The 21,439-nt window shown below is 36.5% G+C and overlaps 1 protein-coding gene across 1 annotated transcript in view; it reads left to right on the forward strand.

The window, feature by feature from the left end:
• The window catches only part of KHDRBS2 (KH RNA binding domain containing, signal transduction associated 2), a 308,356-nt gene extending 294,771 nt beyond the window's left edge, over nucleotides 1-13,585 (forward strand). Inside the window, exon 9 of the mRNA XM_059843398.1 lies at nucleotides 12,782-13,585. Coding sequence (XP_059699381.1) covers nucleotides 12,782-12,879 — 98 coding nt within the window. The 3' untranslated portion in view covers nucleotides 12,880-13,585. The remainder of the gene's footprint in view (nucleotides 1-12,781) is intronic.
• The last annotated feature ends 7,854 nt before the right edge of the window (nucleotides 13,586-21,439 follow it).

Genomic DNA, 21,439 nt, shown 5'->3' on the forward strand with positions numbered 1-21,439 from the left:
GCTGTAGTGGAGGATCCTTCCTCCCATCTACAGATCCCCCTCTCCACTGCTGTCCTGAATGCGCTGCTAAGCTTTTAGGCAATGCAGAAAAGAATAGTCTGGGCTCAGCAGTAAGAATTACTCACTGTTAACTTTTAATTACACTCCACCATGCTGAATCTCCATGTGTTTGGGCAAGACATTTAAAGTAGTGTCACTTTCCTTCCAATCTCTCATTTGTAAAACTAGAAGAATATTACTTGTTTTCCCAGCAGGGATTTTGAATGGACTAATTAGCTAAGGCTTACAAAGTGTTCACAGAGTGGCATCATGACTAAGTTTATGCTCTGCATGAAGCTCCTTTTTTTTGGTTTTCCAGTCAGCAGCTGAAACAAACCCAACATGCTTGGGTTTCCTTTGCTAGACTTAAAATACATGGCTCATAACTGTGGACTTGCTTTGATTTTCACTTGAACTATTTTCTGAGATGGCGTTTGCATACAAAAATCTGAGTCTTATCAATAACCTGGAATAAACTTAAAGTTGAATAATACATCAAATTGCAGTTTTGCTACTTCCTGATAGCAGATACATTTATGTATAACCATTTATGCTGCTCTTGGTTCACCTGCTTAGGAGATTAGTAAATTTCATGCCCTGGAAATATGTGCAGGAACTTCTGTCATTCCCAAGTCACTGCTATTTATCTGAAGAGGTAATCTGAGTACACAGAGCTATAGAATATATCCTTAACTTCCTCAGTTTCTGAGTTCTTGCTGCATACACTGATGTTCTCTCTGTATCTGATCTATCACCCCTTCTCATCCTCACCTAACTTTACCCTAATTCTCTGTTTCCAGTTCTCTACATTTTCATGATGTTTTGTTTCAGGATGTTTTAATACAGTGGGATGGATTCAGGAGACTCATTGTGAGTCTCCTGAATCCATCCCACTGTATTAAATCAGCTGCCCCTTCATTTTTCACCATTTTTCACCTGCAGATATTAAGTTTTTCTTTCATTTGAATTCAATTTCACACCTTGTTTTGCTTTCCATAACAAGGCTATATTCCTCCTTTACAATTCTTTCTGGCACACCTCTGTAATTCAAAATTCTCCCAAACTCTGAATAAGACCACAGACAAATGGTAAATGAATAAAGTCTTCTTGTCAACTCTTAGGTGTTTTGTGCAACAACCTATCTTTTCTCCTTTATCCTTTTCAATAACAATATCTGAATTATCAAAAATTTACTAGCTTGGCTTTTTTTTACTTTCTTCCATCCATCCATCCTCTTGCTTCCAGCTTACCTTTAGGGAGGACAGTTTTTAAACCTGAGAAGGTTTTCTTTCATTTTTCGTGAAGTAGATTCAATGAAATAATAATGCTACTTGATACTTACAATCTTTTTAAGGTTAAAAATAGATTTCTCTGTAGCTTCTCAAGTATAGAGCACAATAGTGTCCTAAATGAGCTGCCTGCTATGACTTTCCTTGCTATCTGTACTCTTGAGAAGTAGCAGGTGGTTTACATCTCCTGGGTTCTTCTCTGCTCCTTTTGAGAGAACTTGTGGGGAATTGTGATTGGGGAAACTGTTTCCTCAGAAGATCATAAGATCTATATATTTATGGATTTTTCACAGTATGGTTCCAAAAATTAGAGGGGTGTTTCAGAGCAGAGCCCACCTGAACACCATTTAATTCTCAGGAAGTTCACATCTCTGATTAGATGGAAGTACTACCCAAGGAGGAATCTAAGTCACTTGTCATTAGCTGGGCAAGATGGATTCCTAAACAGTATTCAGTGCTGTAAAATCCATAACTTAACTGCCTTAACTCCTTGCTCAGTTTCTTTTGTGAAGGTTCATAAGAATTCCATCTCCTCCAAATCCATCTAAGGCATCTCCCAAGACCATAGGAAGATCAGGGATGTATGTAAAATCACACTGCTTTCCATGACTAAGGGATGTTCCATTAATGAAAATTTGCAGTACAGAACCCCCTCATGAAGTTAGACACTTAAGCTGTGTTGTGATTTGACATGCTTGTCACCCAGTCTCTCAGAAGAATCAAAGTAGAGACACTTCAAAGCATTCCCTGCAGCAATCTTTGAGCACATGGAAATACAGTACTCAGGAGTTATGAGATTCCTACAAATTTTTTATAAGATCAGGATTATTCAGCTAGAGAATATTGAGGATCACTGTTCCAGGCTGAAGAACATAAATGTGGGACATATGCCTGAAAATCTTGGGAATGTAGCCCTTTTAGGCTTCTTCATGTGAGTTGTAAAGAAATATTTTTAGACGGCAGTTTAAAAATAAAAGACCAGTCATTTAAAGTACTGTGCAAATTTTCAAAAATGTAAAACATCCCCACCCCTAATCACACTCAACAAACATTTATGATACTTTTGTCACTGAAGGTTTTGATACCTGCAGATAAGTCTAAACTAAGGTAATGGTGTCGTATTAACTTGTTGCTTATGTTTTAAGGGAGATGGCATGAAATTGGAATAATTTATGAACAAAAGGTTTATATTCTTTGCTCTCATCATACGTTAATTTTGTGGTTTCCCTTCTGGCACTGTTGTCATCTGAAGAGCTATCTAGTGAAAACATGAATTTAATTAATTGTCTTACAAATCGATAGGATAAAACATACACCTAAAGTTTGGTAACTAAGAATTTTTCCTGCTTATAATTAATGTCATGCCCAACTCCAAAAAGCATCTTCCCTGGAAAGGACCACTGTAAATAAAAAGCCCTTTGTTATCAATTCATGTTCTCATTTCTTTCTTTTTATTCCTTTTTTTGTTTGTTTGTTTTTGTTTTTTAGCGGAAGCAGCATTCTTGATCCAAGCGCTGTGTTGTGTTAGGCCACATTAGAGAGATAACAGAGAAAAGTATATGTCTTGCAGGCAAGGCAGAACCAAGCAGCTGTATTCATTACATCTGACCTGCTTCACTGTTTTTTCATCTGACTCCTGTTTCGCCCTTGTACTGATCAGAGCATTCCAAACTTTGTTTATCAGTGGCTCTTTCTGTCTTAGCTCTCCCAAAGGCTGCAGACTCCAGCGGTGAGCTCTGCCAGTTGTTGTTGCAGAAGGTTCAAGAGGCTTCGGCCCCTGCTTCCAAAAGGAGACTGCCACAGTAGCGAGAGTGCCTCTTGTCAGACGCCACAGTTCACAGCCTGGTGCATATCCTGCCTTGTGTATTACCTGAAAATTATGGCCATTATGTTTTTAAGTCAGGCCATGAACTGCAGTATCTGAATGACCAGTACACTCAGACTTCTTGTGATGCTACTGGAAAAGCAGAAACCCTAGACAGAGAGTGAAAGGATAGGTTGAAGTCTATAACCTCCTAAACCACCACAATTAAATTAGGAAAACCTCATCTGCCAGAGGCCTTAGGCAAGAGTTAGAAAGTTTAATCTGTAGCTTGCCACCTTCACAAAGAGGGAAGACATAAATGAAATCCAGTCACATTACTGCTGCTTTTCAGGAGAAGCTTGCAAGGCTTTTACTGCATGTTCTGCCATTGCATTAAGGAGACATTTAAATGTTTTTTGTCTTCACAAAAAATTTTCAGCTGTTTAAATTTTCTTAAATGACCATTTTTTTGATGCATATTCTACTCCAGTTTAGCATTAGCTACTTGTAAAGAACTGGGTACTTGGATTTAGGATAATTCAATTTTTAATTAAAATTGGAGAGTGTAACTGTTTGGTGTAATTCCTTTTAATGTAAGACATCATTTAAGTTGTAAAATGCTGTCACAAGATTTAACTATTTCACAAATAATTCCCTGCCAGTGGCTCCATATAAGAGCTTTGTAATTGTTATAACAATTAGTATACTGAGAAATCCTCTACAGAGATGACACTTCACAAACAAATTCTTTATAGACTTTTATAGCTAACAACTACAAATGTACAGCAATATTCCACTACTCCTTTATTATATAGTTTATTTTTTAATTCTGTGTTTGTCCTATAAAGTGTTTCATCTAGCAAATTAAGTTTTTCTACTAACTATTGTTATAACTATTGTTATTTTTCTAATAACAATAATAGTTTCTGCTGAACAAGTAAAAGTGTATCATGATTAAATTAGCAGAGGAAAGCGTGTATAGAGGGTTCAAACCTCTAGAATTTGGAGAAAGAGCTTGATTGAAGAGATGCTACCTTAGGGGACATGAATTCTCATACTTCATTAAATGACATAAACATGCTTATATCGTGGAGAAACTCAAGGAACTGCCACCCTAGTGTGAAATCACCTCTACGGCAGTGACAAAGTAAAATGAAGCCGTGTCACAATGTATACAGAGAAAATAATTGTGAATTTTGAAAAACCACTTCGTACCAATTGTTCTGCAGATGGAGATATGAAGTTTTTTCAGCTGTTGAGTCCAAGGTCCTTCCTCATTTTTAGTAACATTGGTATTGTAGATCATTGGTCCTAATATTCATTAAGCTCATCATGCTAAGGATTTCTTGCCCTATTTTTTTTCTAGCCTAGTCTCATTTAAATATTCAAATGTAAGAAATCAAGTGCTCAAATAATTCATAGTGATTGATTTGCAGATGTAAGAGATGATATAAGGTCTGATTCTCATCATTACAGTGTTTGACTTCACATGGCTTGTGATTGCAAACAATGTCTTTACCAACACGAATTAACAAAGTCTTACTAATGTGCACAAATTTTTCATTTATATCATCTGAGTGTATACATTTGGTGTCTCCTAGAAAATATCATGGCAACATGCTTAAGAAAACTTTCCTTGCTGTCTGGGTCTTAAAATCATCATGGAATGAATAATAAAATCATAGAATGGTTTGGGTTTGAAAGGACCTTAAGGGTCATGTAGTTTCAACCCACCTGCCATGGATGAAGACACCTGTCACTGGACCAGGTGGCTCGGAGCTCCATGCAGCCTGACCTTGAATGCTGCCATGGATAGGGCAATCACAACTTCTCTGGGCAACCTGTCCTTCACAACCCTCACAGTATAGTTTCTTCCCAATATCTAATCTAAACTTGCTCTCTTTGTGTTTGAAGCCTTTTCCCCTTCCTCTGTCATTACATGCTCTTGTAAAAAGTCGCTCTCCATTTTTCCTGTAAGTTTCCTTCCAATACTGAAAGGCTGCGATTAGTTCACCCTTAAGCCTTCTCTTTTCCAGGCTGAACAATCCCAATTCTTGTAGCTTTTCCTCATAGGAGACATGCTCCATCCCTCTAATGATCTTGGTGGCCTCCTCTGGACTCACTCCAACAGGTCCATGTCCTTCCTATGCAGGGGAGCCTAGAGCTGGGTGCAGCACTGCAGGTGGGGTCTCACGAGAGCAGAGCAGAGGGGCAAGATCACCTCCCTCACCCTGCTGACCTCTCTACTTTTGATGCAGCCCAGGATACAGTTGGATTTCTGGGCTATGAGTGCAAAAGGCTCATGTCCAGCCTCTCCTCTATCCCCAGGTCCTTCCCATCAGGGCTGCTTTCAATCCGTTCGTCCCCCAGTCCGGATTGATACCAGGGATTGCCCTGACCCAGGTGCAGAACCTTGCACCAGGTCTTATTAAACTGCATGAGATTCCCCAGGGCCACTTCTGGAGCTTGTCCTTGTCCCTGTGGATGCCATCCTGTTCTTCAGGTGTGTTAACAGCACCAGTCAGCTCAGTGTCATCTGCAGACTGGCTGAGGGTGCACTTCATCCCTTTGCCTCTGTCATTAATGAAGGTGTTAGATAATACTGGTCCCAATATGGACTCCTGAGGGACATCAATTGTCACTCATGTCCCTGAGGACTCCAAGCCATTGACCACTACCCTCTGGATCTGACTTTCCAACCACTTCCTAATTCATCTTATTATTAACTAGGCATCTGAGATGCAGAAAGGCACAGATTGTACCATTGTGGTGGAGGTTTTGTGGTGTCTTGACAGAGCACCTGGCTGGGTCTTCAGGACATGCTGGGTGCTTCTACACTAGCATGGGAGCAGGGGTGTTCTTTAGAAGCAGATTTACCAGTTGTCTGCATTTATGGGTCTTCTTTCCCCATCACTGAGTGGGTTCAAAGTACATACATTTTAGTTTGACACTAAAGCAAAATATGCAATCCCAACTGTTTGTGAGATTTCATTTCCAGAGGCTCAAACCAGTGTGAAATGAAAAATACCTATAGAAGCTGTATTGTGAATATCAGGTCCTCAGTGTCAGCTGCTTTCCTCTGCAGTTCATCCCTATTGGTGTGCACCGTGTGCTAATACTGATACGGCCCCTGTGTCTTCATGCCCCCCAAACTGTCCCTGCTAACAACCTTGCTACATGTGCCATGGTTCTGAGGAGTGTGATGTGCTCCTGCATGACCATCTTCATTTTGGGCTCATGGAGGCTTCTGGTCTCTTGCTGAGGAAGATGCTCAGTTCCCAGCCCTGGGGACTCAGAAGTGATTCTGAGTCTTTCTGTACAGCACTCAATTTTTTTTATTCCACTGGAAACAGGAGGCAATGAAGATTTCTACTGCATATGGACAGAAGATACGCCAAATAAATTGCCCTCCTTTAATCTTCTATTTTAATCATTCCTGTACTTACTGATAGCGGCACTCCTACTGTGGGACAGAATGAACTGACAAAAGCATTTTCTTGATTTTCTGCAAAATTTTAACAATTCTTTTACTGGAGGAATCACCTTAGCTGTATCTCAAGCTGCATTCATTCTCTCAGAGGAGATTTATGATTTTCATAAAAGCATGATTTTGAAAGTTTGCAGGGAAAGGAGCACATTTTGAATTCAGCTATGATGACTAATGTGGGGATGATACTAGAGTTATTGCTGTTTTGTCAAATCAGTGTTTTAATTAGACTATAATTCTTTAGAAAGTCCCATATTTAAATTCATCACATTCTTTTAACTGTCTGTATCTCCTAAAACCTTTGTAGTCCAGTTATGCTACGAAAATGGAAAAATCTGCATGTAGCACAAGACTGGTTTTAATTTATAGCAACTTATTGTGCTTCCTCTATTACTTCTGAATTATAAATCATTTTCTATGACAGAATAAGAATAAGTAAATCATGCAAAACTTTCCTATGTAATATTTCAAATGGTAATTTTACTGTCTGCACCATGGGAACTCTAGAGCTGAAGGATCTAAGACAAAAGTCCTGTAATATTGATGTGCATCTATTTAATTCCAATGCGGTATATAACTGCATGCTTCATGTTACATGACCATAAAGTAATAGAAAATTAATTTCTACTGAAAATAAGTGAAAAATAAAACTCCTTCTACACTGTAACGTTCACACTCACCTCACAACAACAACGATAGCACTCTTATTCCTCCTGGCATTGCAGTTTCCCAGGCTAGTTGTCAGTGTACTCTGATGCTGCTCCTTCCCTGTCTGTGGCAGGTGTTCTCTACAAAAGCGGCTGAAGCCTTCTAAGAAATAATTTTTTCCCAAGCCAGGGAAACTCTCAACCCTTACACAAATTTGGAGCAGCCACACAGTTTAAATTGTCAGCCCACCTGAAGAGAAGGTGCTATCAAGCATAGGGGCAGTAGTGGGGTTTTTTGAAGAGCTATGGCTGTGTTCACCAAGTAGGTTTAATGCCTGTTAAACCACAAGGTTTTCCATTCATTTCTAGTTTTTAAGCTGTATATATTTCATACTGTAGGTCTAGTAAAATAAAGGGTACTCGGAATGGTAAAAGCTAGCTTAAATTGTTTGAGCCTGTGTTTTGAAAACATTCCTTGTGTTCTCAAAACTCCAAATTTTAAATAAGAAAGGCACCATTTGTGAATTGAAAGAGTCACTTCTTCTCACAAAAAAAATAAAATGCATAGATGTCAAGTCATAAAATCCTGTGTATTTTGCAAGCATAAGGAAAAAGAGACCAGAAGAGTGAAAAAAGTGCATGTTCTTCTTAAAAAATAAAAAAACCCCAAAGACTGTTCTTGCATTTTTGTCTAAAATAATATATACTTGTCCAATTATGACACAAGAAAAGTGCAGCTACCTTTTCTGTGTGAATTTTTGGGCTGAAAATACTGGATTTGTCGGAGTTGGCTGAGCTTCAGTCATTAGCTTGTGTAGGACAAATTTTCCAACCATTTGCAAGTAGTATTTTGTCTCCATCCATCTTTCTATGGAGGCTTACTAGAAATACAGCACAAATTGAATTGTCTAAAGAAAGGCATTCTAGGAATTCTCATTTTAAAGCTATGTCTGGTTTCTGTTGGGTCTTCTGCTCAGCACATCTATATCACTTTTCTCTTACTGCTCAGACAATTCATTACATCTCAGAACACCCCAGGGAGGGAAGTATTCCTGTCTCATTCTACCAGTGAGGAAGCCATACTACAAAATATTGAACAATTGTCCAAGGTCACTGAGAAAACAAGGAGTAGAACTAATAATCCAAATTCCTGTGCAGTGTGGTCTCTCCACACATATGCAGTGAAAGAGTTTTTTTTCCTCACAGAAAACTGTTTAATTCTGAATCAAAATCAACTTCTGTTTCTAAAACACCAAAAGGTAAATGAAAAATCAAATTGAACCATTACACTACTTGCTGTTATATATATATCTTAACTAATCAGAGTAGCTCTTTCTAAACTTTTCCTGGCCACCTTTCCAAAATAATTGACCAGAAATTCATAAAATTGTGCCCAGTCATTGTGGGCAATGTTCAGATATTAAATAAGTTACTGGGAAGAAAAAGTGATCGGGTCTTGATTAGTACCAGGACTAAGCAATAACTATAAATAAAAAATAATAAGAAAATAATATATTTCTATGTAAATCACATGCCATTCATACATATTTTTATTTTTAACACATCCATTATTGTGATCTGCCCTTTAAATATTGCATTTTTCTCCTCTTTGCATATTTGAAAGACTTTTATTCAATTCTCGAAAATTCCATTATAAGGTTGCAGAATGCTAAATGAAGAGTAAAAATATGTGATTTTCTCAAATCTTTACCTCAAGACATTTAATCACCACATGGATAGACCACTGAATTTTTCAGTGCTTTCAATAATGCATAGGTGAAATAGTAAGAAAGAAACAACTTAATATCTATCCATCTCTGTGCTATCTCTGTGTTATTGTTTTGATCCCATATTCAAAGAAATTTCTCAGTGTAAAAATTAAATGATCTTTTATGGGGTTTTTTTTTCTTACTCTCCAGTAAGAAAAAAACCCACAAACTAAAATTCTGTATTTAAACAAATTAGAGCTATGGAGTCTCCTAGCAGTTGATCAAAAATAATCTTTAAAGACATCCTCAAGTAACGTATCAGTTATGTCCGTAATAAATACTGGGATCATTTCTATAACTCAGTGAACACAGTAAAGTAAATAAGAGTCCATCTGAACCATAAAAAGCAGAGCAAAAACACTAAAATGCAAATTCAATCAGGCATAAACCAAGGGTGCTGATTGCCTGTGATAATAAGAATTAAATTTTAAATACTAAAGGTAAGCTTCAAATACCAATTCACAGGAGCATATAGCAGTTTGGAAGACATATGCATTGTAATTAAAAGGGCTGTGCCCATGTCTTCACATTTCTTAGCAAAGCAGCTATGATATCACACCCAAAGCAATCCTTCAGCCCAAGCATTCTCAGATTCCTCACCTGTAAACTCTCTTAAGATTCCATCCTGCTACAATAACTTATATTTTTTTGTTTCTGAAAGCAAAGCATAAAAATATTTTGCCTTAAATAAGAACGGCAAAGTTGCCAATAACACCAAATTCCTGAAAAAAACTGAATCCTCTGCCCTCAGTTATTATTATTTCTTTTTAACCATAATCTTTGACACCTGATAGCTCTGGAGACAATCAGAAGTGAAAAGGACAGGGAATGAGTGTGGTCTGCTAGAGCAGAAAGACTGGATGGAAGTCTGGATGTCACCGAGGGAACAGGAAGGTCAGACCCCACGGGGCTATTCTTCCCAGGAATGAGAAAAAAGGAAAAGGAATCAGCATTAGAACACAACAAGCACCCTGCACCTTTCTTCAGCTCTTGGGCATCTTTCACAGTTCTCCCAATTACCTTTCTCTCTCCAAAGCTACATCTATTGCCTGCTCTTCACCTGAAATGCCTCTCAGTTTCCATTTCATTAACATGTCACTTTCTTAAAATGAAACACGTCACTTTGTTAAGATGAAATATTTCCAGGCTCTCTTTCCTTCCTCTTTTGGCACAATCTTTCAGAGAAAGACCAGGCTCACTCACTTTTCTCCTGTTCTCACAGTGAAACTCAGCCTGGTAATCAAACTTTCAACCCATCTGCTACCCAGGGAGCTACCTAAATCTCTGTGTGGCTGCTGAGGTAGTCGATAGGTCTCTAGCCTTTTAAGATTGTTCCCTATGATAGAGATTTCCATTCTCAGGAGTTCCCTTTCTTCCCTTGGTGCTGAAAGAAAAAGATTACCTTGGAGTTCTGGAAGGAAGACTTGAAAGACCTGTAATGACTAGCATGCAGGTATATTGCTGTTCATTAAAAACCACTCCAGGAGAAAACCACTATCAATCTGATTTCTTTTTTGGTGTGGCTGCATCTAGTAATGTAGTGGCACAGTGTGGTTCAGAGACTCTTGATAGTGCAGCTCCCTATCATCTTGCTCTCTCCACAATAAATATATAATCCTTTACTGCTGTATGTGTGGTAGACACCAGAGTTTTCCCAGTCAAAGGCTGTAGTCCCAGAACTTCCACATCTGTTTTGGCTGTGGATTCACCTGTTAATACAGTAGGGTCTGTCATGTAATATCAACAGGAGCTGTTAGCTGTCAACTCTCACTTCGTATTTCAGTGATGGTGTTAAAGCTTAAAATCAAGGAAATAGGTCCACCATGTTACTGAAAAAAAGAGCATAAGAGGCTTGTACCAGAAATTATAATTCATTTTTTGTTCCATATGAGAAGCTGATACAGTCACAGGAGCAATTTGCTTTATGAACAGTCAAGGAAAAGCAGTTTCCTCCAGTTGGTAATATAAAGTCATTTTTTATTGCATGAATACTACCAAAAAGACTGTACATTTCACCTTTATATGAAGGTGCTTCAATCTGGACAATGGTGAGGGAACTAAAAAGGAACAAGAAATTGGCTTGTCTTTGTGTTGTACATGTACTGAATATTTTTACTATTTCAGTCATTTTCATTTATATAAATGAAGCTTTTCTTTTTTATATAAATCATTCTTATCCCCAAGGCCTCTCTGCAAATGTAGTAACACTTTAGCAAAGGGTAACTGAAGCTGGAAAAAATTTACAGCAAAATGCCATTTTTAAAGGGTGTAATGATATATACTGCAGAGGCAAGATTTTTAAATTCACTCTACAGAAACTTATTCCCTGTAGGGATGAGAGACCTGAGGATTTAGAACCGTATCCTATCGGCTGCCACTTCTTCAGCCCTCTAGGCAGTAGCTTTCCACAGCAAACTTTGGTTTCATGTGACCATAAAACCCCTGATTTTCAAAAAGGGAACATCCTGAAGAACTCAAAGAGATAGAAAATAAATGGAGTGCACCAAAAAATCACAGTAGGAGTGTTTCTGGTTCCATAGCAAGATCAACTGCTACCAAATCTTTTCCAGAGATGCCCACTCCATACCTGCTAGCCTGAACTCACTTTAGCTCTACAGATGCTGTTGCCCTCATACCTCAAGGCAATGAGATAATGAAGAGTAGATGCAGAGAAGACATCTTGAAGAGAAGAAATAGATTTCAGAATTTTAACAGGGCTTTTATGTTTTATATTTTTATTTCTCACAGTCACATATTTTTGAAAAGGAATATTTGATACCTGATTTAAGCATTTAGGGTTTTTTGCCTTGTGACAGCTACTTATGTTCTTAGTCATTAGCAAAAACAACATGCCAGCAATGCTCACTCTGGTATGATGTGATACACTGCAGCTTGTGCATTTCCATTTCAATCACTCTAAATGTGATCAGTTCAAGTCACTGGAAGACAAAACCAGAAATCATTTGATGACTCACTGGCTGATTTAGGAGATAATTCAAGTTTTGGGTTCAACTGCTGGACCAGGACTGTAGGGAGTTTACTGATTGTGCCTTTGGGAGGGTTAAATTCCAGAAAGATCATGTCAGGGAGGAAGAAGAAGATTTGTAGAAGGAATGTAAAAACTGAACTAGGCTTGCAGTTTTTAGCTTATTCTTCCTGAGCATATTTGATACACTAAATATGAAAAAGTGTTCTAAAGATACTGCAAAGTAAAATCTCTTCTTGCTTCATGTGGTAGCTTTACTTCTACACATTTTTCTTCCATTATTTTCTTTCTTTTGGTCTCAAGGAAACTAAAAATTAAACATATCTTTCGTGTCTTTTCATAATTCAACTCCTCATCTTGTTACCATACCAACTGCATTAAATGCTGTTCAAATTTCTGCTTTAACTTAAATACTAGAAACTCAAAACTTCAAATAAATTCTGAACTGGCAGACTAATGCAGTGATTTTTCCAGAGCTGACTGTACCGCCAACACAGTAGTTAATTCTCTGCTGAAAGTGAAGGAGTAAGGCTTTTTTTTCTTCCTAAGATAGGCAGGTTTCCTGTGTAGAGAAGTGGGTTAGTTTTCTGTAAGTTTTTTTGTGGGAGGGTAAAGAAGTGGATGATAACACCGTCCTCATTTCGTTTTCTAAAGCTTTCAACCAGAACCCGCTAGGATTTTGACAGCCATTAGCAGGGGCATCCCTTTGTTCTTTCAATTTTAGATGTTTACAAAACTTGTTTTTCTCTTCTGTTTTTAGCACAAGAAGAATGGGCCACGACCCGTTCCAGCCTAAAGGCACCACCTCCAAGGTCAGCCAGAGGGGGATACAGGGAACACCCCTATGGTAGATATTGAAGGTCCTCCTCATCTGTGACCTCATCTCAAAGACAATTAATAGCCTGTGGTCTCCACATAAACAGCAACAAGACAAGTAATAGTCCATTTCTTTTCTATCCTAGGAATTACTGCTCATTATTATCCTATGTACTACTTGTATTTCCTATAACATTGGCGTGACATTGGCATTAGTATTATTTTATAACACGGACTTAAAAAAAACAGAGACAAAAAACCTTTGGCAAGCATTGTCTATAAACTATTCAAAGATGATGTTCTGTTGGTTGTATTCATTGCTGTGTGTAACTAAAAAGCATGACACTGTTACAGCTCTTGAGTCTCTCTACATACTAGTTAAGGCTGAGTTTCTGTTTAGGGTTGCTGAAAGACTGTAATATGATTTTTTTTTTTTTTGAGCCAGACAATAATCAAGCTGTAGATAAGATGTTTTAACCTGTCTTTTTTAATATATGTTAGTTTAGATTAAGATGCTCGATATTAAGTTTGTAAATTTAATTTTAAATGCTGTTTTAATGGGGTTGAAAACAAGCAGCTACTGTATGTATGTAGCTAACTGAAGTTGTTCAGTGTTTTAACCTGTATTTGTTAAAAAAAATCACTTAAAGTTCCATGTGTAAGCTTCTCTAAATAGGAAACCATAATTTTGTCAAATATGTTTGCCATAATTTGTCAATAAAGCTGAAACCTTTTGTAACAAACTAAATTTGGAATTACTTGTTTTCTAGCTTTAAATGCCTGCTTTATTTCTTTTTCAAGAGATGCCTAAAATGTTTTTATATAAAAATTACAAAAATGAACCCAAGCCTGTTTTAAGATTTTTTGTGTAAGACTTTAAAAGTTGTATTAATAACTTCTGGTTGTTAAATAATATAAAAGTTAACAAACTAAACTGTTACATGAATCATGGTTAGTATCCACTAATGTATAACATGTTAATGGAAAAAAATGGTTTAGAACAATAAATGGATTTTAAACTATCCTTTAAGCTTGATCTTGCTAAACACAAACTCTGATTGACTTGTTTGTATTAGCATGTCTCTCGTGAGAATGTAATGGAGTTTAAAGAGGTAAGATTACCACTTACCACTGTTAGACTGTCTAAATGCTAGTTCTTCAACCTTTGAGTTTCCCCGCACATTAAAGATCCCATTCAACATGTAAGCATTGCATAGATTCACCTATTTGTTTTCACTCAGAAGAGTGCGTGGACTGCATTTTTCGTAGTATATAACAATTTGTCTTGATAAACAAATCATCAGTGTCACTGCCCAGCTGTTGGTACTCAACTTCAAAAACTTTATTTGTAATTTTCAGTGCTAAATATCACCGCCCTTGAAGGCAGTTTAGAGGGCTGATATTTCTTTTGAGACTATCAGACTTGATGGCTGATGATTATTAAGGAAATATGTCGCAGGACTCAAAGGATGACTAAACGTTAAACAGGTAACACTAATAGTAACTCTGTAATTTTGAGTATGCAACAGTAATGTAAAATATTCTCAGTTATTAAGTTACTGATAGTTAAAAAAGTAAACCTACCAAAAGATAACAAATAGGTATATAGGCTATTAAAACAACTAATTAACATTAACTAGTGACAACAAAATTATTCTACAATATATAACCCTCAAGGTAATAAACAGAACTAAAATTAACAATAATAGTAATGCAACTCTTGCTAACAACAAATATATAACCTAAATTTTGATGAAGAAAAAAAAAAGAACAGAAGACTTGATGGTAGGGATGCCAAAACTGTTAATCCTTTCAGTACATACAGTCTTTTTGTTTACAGTGGCTTTTTGTCAATGTGATTGGTTTACTTTTTTGATGCGACTAAAGTACAGACCGATTGCTGTTCAGTTTGTGAACAAAATCTCTTGCAGCTGGAGTTGCATGCTAGCTCTTTTTGAATAGTTTATGATGAGTATGTTTTGTCCTTTGAAGTGTTAAAGTGAATTTAGTAGGCTACGTGATGGTTACATTGAGTTTATTCTGTCTCACTATTTCAGGCACTCACAGGCACTGGACAGCTAAGCAGCAGATCTGCTGAGAAGTGGTCAGGTAAGCTCTGCTGCATCTCAGGGGGTTTTCCTAATTCCTGTTTTATCACTGCATTTGTTTTTACTAACACCCAAAAACGTATTCAGCTACAGTTTTAAAATAAATGTCTTTCCAGCAATGTTTCTCTGCGTATCAGCATAGTGATCATGGTATAATGGCAATCAAAACATTTACATGTGTGTTATGATACTTTTCATTTCAATAAAAAAAGTCTTTGTCATCTAGCCTTTTAATGGTAAATATTAAGGTAGTGTACTTTATAACTGCTCTTGCTAAAAACAGGAGCTTCTGTTTATTAAAAGCATGCCTCCATTTTGGCTAGGCCTGTACCAAAGAAAAATGCAATGCCAATTGTCTTTGCTTCTTAAAATATTTCACATTTCTTCCTATGAAAATTGTATCTGTATAGAGACAGGAAGTTTGTTATTTATTCTTACACTTGGTTTTTCTTTTTTATTCTTTAGAATGGCAGGGACATTTAGGTATTACTATGCAACGCCATGAATGGAGGCGTTACTTATATTTCTCTGTTATATACATTTAAACATAAAGGTTCTTAAATAGACTTCAGTTTATATGTGAGATTTTTGACTGAAGACAAATGTCATTGCTGGAAACAAAAAAAATTCACCTCAGTTACAGCTTTGTCCATGGACTCAGAAGTGTGAACCTAATCACAATACAAAAAGTACAAATTCTTGTCATCATTCTTAACTAGATAAGTTTACACAAATACACAGTCCTAGACACATTTATTACTCTGGCATATTTTCCTATGACTGTGGTCTGGATGATGTAACATTTTCCAGGTTTGGTGGTATTCAACAGTTACTTACAAACCACAAGTTGTATTGTATAACAAGATATAAAGGGTTTAATTTTCCTCTCCAAAGCGTTGCCTCAAGATTTTTATAAATTGGTTTTATTGATGTGCTACAACCACCCACAGACCAAAGTGATCTAGTATGGCATTAAGGTTTGTCTGCATGTTACAGTCACATCAGTGGGAGTGTGCCACTGTAGGAAAATCTTCCATCGACCCACCTTACATGTAGTTACACTAATTGGCTTTGGTCAGTATATATCTCCAGAGAAAAGAAATATACTTTCCATTGCTATAAATAGTTTCATCCTGGTATAACTGTGATTATAGATTAATATGTATTATAGACTATAGTATATAACTATTCCAGGAAATTCTTCTATGCCTTGCTGAAATGATTAATAACACAAAGCTGTGAGCAGGTCATACCTGATGTAAGTGAGATCCAGGGCAAAGCAGATAAAATTAATTTCTCACTTGTGCATCACATTTTTATGTGAGGGTAACTACTGTGAACTCCTTGAGGGGGGACTTCAATAAATATAGCTTTATAGCAGAGTAATATCCTTTAATATTCCTGTCTCCAAGTCTACTTTGCAACCATTATTTGTCTAATTTTTAAAAATGGCAGAAAATGTCAGTAAAATGATGCATTGTGAAATATTATTACATAAGAATTATTTTGAAAAAGTAGGTTAAGCCAGTGCAAGCAAACAGCTGTTTATGCAAACATTTTTTCTATTGATTTTCAGGAAAATAGTATGAAAAATTACCCAAGACTGCATGTGCTGTTCAGTGCTAACTAAAAGTATATTTCACTACTGTTTTTGAAGAAGCCTTGCAGTTAATCAGCTACGTTTTAGGAAAAACATAATCCACTTTATTAATTTTTGAGAGTAACAAGAGAGTCTGATTATTCCAATTAACAGCTGTTCTTCAGGTCTTCCATGAAAGCTGTGACAAATTCTACACATCCACCATTAGGTCAGCCACAATTCTGAGGTCCTGAAAACTTATGTGCACCACCAGAAAACATGTAATTTCACTCATGCTACAGATCATTCCCAGACACTTGTCACCAACCAACCATTTTATCTGGCTTAACTCACTTACCAATTAGTTTTGTTTGCAATACAAAGAAAAAAGCAATATAAAATAACACAATAAATAAGTGAAAAACACTGGGAAAGAGAAATTTAAAATGCAAAATTTTTGTTCAAATATTTCTAAGATTTTTTTGTTTGTCTGAGTTGACCTCATATATAGAACAGTTTGATCGTTAGAAGAAAGTAGTGCTCTATAGTTTTTTTCCACTTTTTTAGTAGTTTAACCAGCAAATTCTACTTTGTTTAGAAGCCCTTTTGCAAGTAATCAAGAGCCATTCTAACTGAAAAAAATTAGGTATTTCTAGAGTAGCAAGTTATATTAGAAAATTAAGTAGCACCATGTAACTCTTTCCTATTTGACTTATCTTAGAGTGTTTAAACAAAGACCTTAAATCTTCATATGAATAAATGAAGAACCTCAGGAAGCACAGTGTATCTGACCTCACCACAGAGGATATTGGCAATGGTTTTGTACCTTAATGAGGTCCTCAACCTCCATTCAGATTGACAGGGCTACAGCCATAAAGCCAAGTGATCTCTACCCCCTTACTCTGCCCCCCTTCCATAGCCCAGCCACAATTGCTCCATTTTATTTAGACATGTGCTGACTTCCAAACTGCTGAGCACTGATATAAGTGATGGGGAGTGAGGCCATGAGGAACACATCTCTGTGTCTGTGGTAGCTTGGAGGAAATGGGTGTGCAGACCTTGTGAGTGAGCATGGCAGGATGGAAGGGCCAGCGTCTGTACTGCCAGGGAGCTGCCAAACCACAGCCAGGGCTGAGCTACTGAGCTGCACATCAGGAACTCAGTAAAGCAACCAAGGTACCATTAGAATCAGGATAATTAACATACATAGTGCACCTATTGAAAGGCTTATTATTTCATCATGATAATATGGGTTTATGGGAGTCCTCATGAAATATCATCCAGGATTATTATCTGAAGGGTAAAATCAAGAACAAGTAACCAGTGTATTGTGTTCAAATAAAAACCAATTTGGGCTACTGTAGCATTCACATTCTCTGAAAAAATCCCTTTGTTCAGGATTTTTCTCCTGGGAAGCTGAGAAGCCTCAGAGAAAAGGAAAACAATTCTTATCTCATTTGCTTCTCCTGTGTTTTGCTCATGTTGAATGTGTTTGGAGATCGTTTACCCACAGGTGATTGTTTCATTGGACTCTGGTGTGAGTTGTTTTGACTCTTTGGCCAATCAGGGCCAGGCTGTGTTGAGACTGAAAAGAGTCACAGGTTTTCATTATTAGCTTTTTAGCATTTAGTAAGTATCCTTTCTGTATTCTTTAGTATAGTATAGTATAGTATAGTATTCTTTAATATAATATAGTATCATGAAATAATAAATTAACCTTCTGAGAACATGGAGTGAGATTCATCATTCCTGCCTTCATCGGGACATTCCCAGCAAATACAATAGTCTACAACAGTGATGTATTTCCTTCATGTTTGACAGTAGGAGTGTTGTTTTATGAACTGTCTTTCTAAGAAGTCCAAAGTCTTGCAAGATTCAAATATTGCAGCTACAAAATTATAAGCAGAGGTAAAGGAGAATCATCAAATTAGCTAAACATTGGAGAGAAAACATCCTTCATTGTGAATGAAAGAAGCCTGTGATCCATTAAGGAAAGGAAGCCCTAGAACATTTTCCATATTGTATTGCATTAACACGCAGAAACAAGTCAAGGCTGTATAAAGGTTAAGTAGAGACAGCCCTGGATATCAGTGTTCTTCATGCAGCCTTCCTAGAGATAACTCATATTCTGTAAAGCTAACTGATAAATTTCCTTTTGTTTATGGAAAGATACTGTGTAAAATGAAGAGACAACTAAGAAACTCTACCTAAATTTCTTAAATAACTAGATATTTTGAGAGAAAATTGTTCTCCTGTTATCTTCTGTAATTTCTATTGTGAAAGAAATACCAGATCTAAACAAGATTATCATCTCCTTAAGCAATGTTTGCTAACAACTTCTTAGCAAAGATGTTAAAGAAAATAGTTTTGGTTTGTTTAATAAGTATCACCTGAATTCTTTTATAATGTTGTAGTCCTTCAATAAGGAGTCTTCTTCAAGACTGCAAGAAGATAAAGCAATTTGGGAAAAATATTCATAAAGTCAGAATCATAGAATAGGTTATAAATGAATCCTATGTGACAAAGAACCAATTTATCCCTATATCAGAATCCATGGATTTTTAGGGATCAGGAGGACTGAGTTCATTTGTAGATGTATTTTTTTCAAAGCAGGGCTAAAAAAAAAAAAATCACTTCACTTACAAATTACAAAGTTTTTACACAAAAAGAAAGGCTATAATTGGAAAGGTTGGCTGTAGTTAATGTCCAAAGAATAAAGATGATATTTGTTATTATTTCATATCATCCTCTGTTGTCAGCAGATAATGAAAGTACAAAAAGAATACAAATTAACAACTAAAATCACAGGAAAAACTGAAAAATATTTGAATATTGAACAGAAAAATAATGCTAATGTCTTCTGAAGTTTTTTGTCCTCCATTGAAAATTCAGATGCACTCTGTGACTTCTGTCAGTTATGAAAACCCAAGAGTTATGAGAAAAAGTGTCACATTATCCATTTTACTGTACTGGTCTGCTGAGAGAGAACAGGCACACAGGTAACTTTCTCAAACCAGTTATGGCTGCAGAGATGATCACCATCATCCCCCTTGTTCTTAGCTAATTAAATTTTTCTAGTCATTACTGTTTATCATTGGAACCTGACAGAAAGCTTTGAAATCATTAAGCCTTTCCTTTTCCTTCAATTGGTTTACTTTCTGGTCCTGACAGTCAGATGCTAACATTCATTTGAAACATTAGGGAAAATGATTCCTACTGAAAGATTTGCTGATCTACATAGTTATTAGACAATTTATGAGCTTTGCTCCTGAGAATGCTGGTATCTTTGGTGGAGACATTGTGTACAGTGTTTATGTTCTGAAACTATGGAATCTGAAGAACTGTGCCTGCCAGTATGAGTACAGGAAAGATTTTCTGTCCTTTCACAATCTCTGGTGGACTAAGTTATTTTTATTGCATCTTGGCAGAACATGTTGAAATATATCTCTAATTTGTGCATATCTGGAACAAAGTCTTTGTTCTCAAAGAGAAGCAATTTTTGTCAACTTAAGCATAAGAAATACAGATTTTTAAACTTCTACTAAAAACATGTCACTGTTTCAAAGGTTTGCTTTCTTATATAAATCCTTTTAAAAGGCTGTGTTGGGTAGTTATTGAAAGACATAAATGCCTCCTGTCCTAGAATAATTGAATTAATTTTTGTAAACCTAGTATGCTTTACCAGAGAATAGCAAGATTTGTTGAAAATGTAATTGCAGACATATTTCAAATATGTAAATCAGAAGGAAGGTTTATTGGAAGAAGACCACACCCATGCTGTAATGGTATAGGTCATCATTTACATATTAAAAACATAAGTATGAAACAAAAAGATGTGCAGTTGATCATCTGTATCCTGCATGTGCCCTAAGAATTTTTCAAGATGCTATATGGAAACAATCAGAACTTTCTAATATCTTTTCACTACATTTGGATGTACAAGGAAAATAGAAATGCTTCAGTACCCTGATGAGAGTAGAATTAATTATGAAAACGATGTTTCTTGTTTATTTCTGTTGCTGCTATACCGTATTGATTTAATGGAGGTATAGTTTCTTGCTATAGAGTATTGTTATACAGTGTGAGAATAGCTGCTTCTGTCTTGTTTGGCACTGTTGTTGCCATGCTGGATGCATTAGCTCGTGATGGATGGCTCACTCACAGGAAAGCAGTGGATACTTCTGTTACATGCCCTTGCCTTACAAGACCTTCACACTGTGTTACCCCCACCAAGTCAGAGGTACAAACTGCTGAGCTGCTCATCTGTGACTCAGCATTAGGGGTGGGCCTGCTTTGTTTACTTCTGCACAGTACACAGAATAATCTGTACAGATATTTTGTATCATGATCTACTGTGTTCATTTTGAACTCCATATTCATTGCTCAGCTAACAATTCATTATATTTCTTCCCGAACTTTATAACAGTCCTGGACAATCAGTGGCAAAATTCAGTGAAAAGGTCCTGCCAATACAGCTTCTTTCTTTCTCCTTTCTTTTTTCCACTTTTTTTCTCTTCTTCACAGAATAACATAATGTTTCCTATACCTATTTTAGCTGAAAAGATAATCGAGGACATTGTCATTCAAATGAAATGCTGTTATTTGCTACTAATACAGGAATTTAGTGTGGCATTCTCTGAGTATTTAAAACTGATAGGGTCCTTTTTATTATTTTGGATGGGATTTTGAGTATTCAATACCTTTTTAATATCTGGTTTAGAATTCACGATGTAAAGATACAAACAACTGACAGGAATGTTATATTACATTGAATTCTTATTAAGCAGAGTAGCTTTCTGATGGAGAATTTAATCCTGATCTTTCTCAGGTTTCATATACTAAAAATTCATGCTGACATCAAGGACTAAAAAGGGAATATGAAATTCAGAATGTGATCTGTATTCAGTTTTATAAT

This window comes from Haemorhous mexicanus, chromosome 3 (genome assembly GCF_027477595.1).
Source record: "Haemorhous mexicanus isolate bHaeMex1 chromosome 3, bHaeMex1.pri, whole genome shotgun sequence".
Lineage (NCBI taxonomy): Eukaryota > Metazoa > Chordata > Aves > Passeriformes > Fringillidae > Haemorhous > Haemorhous mexicanus.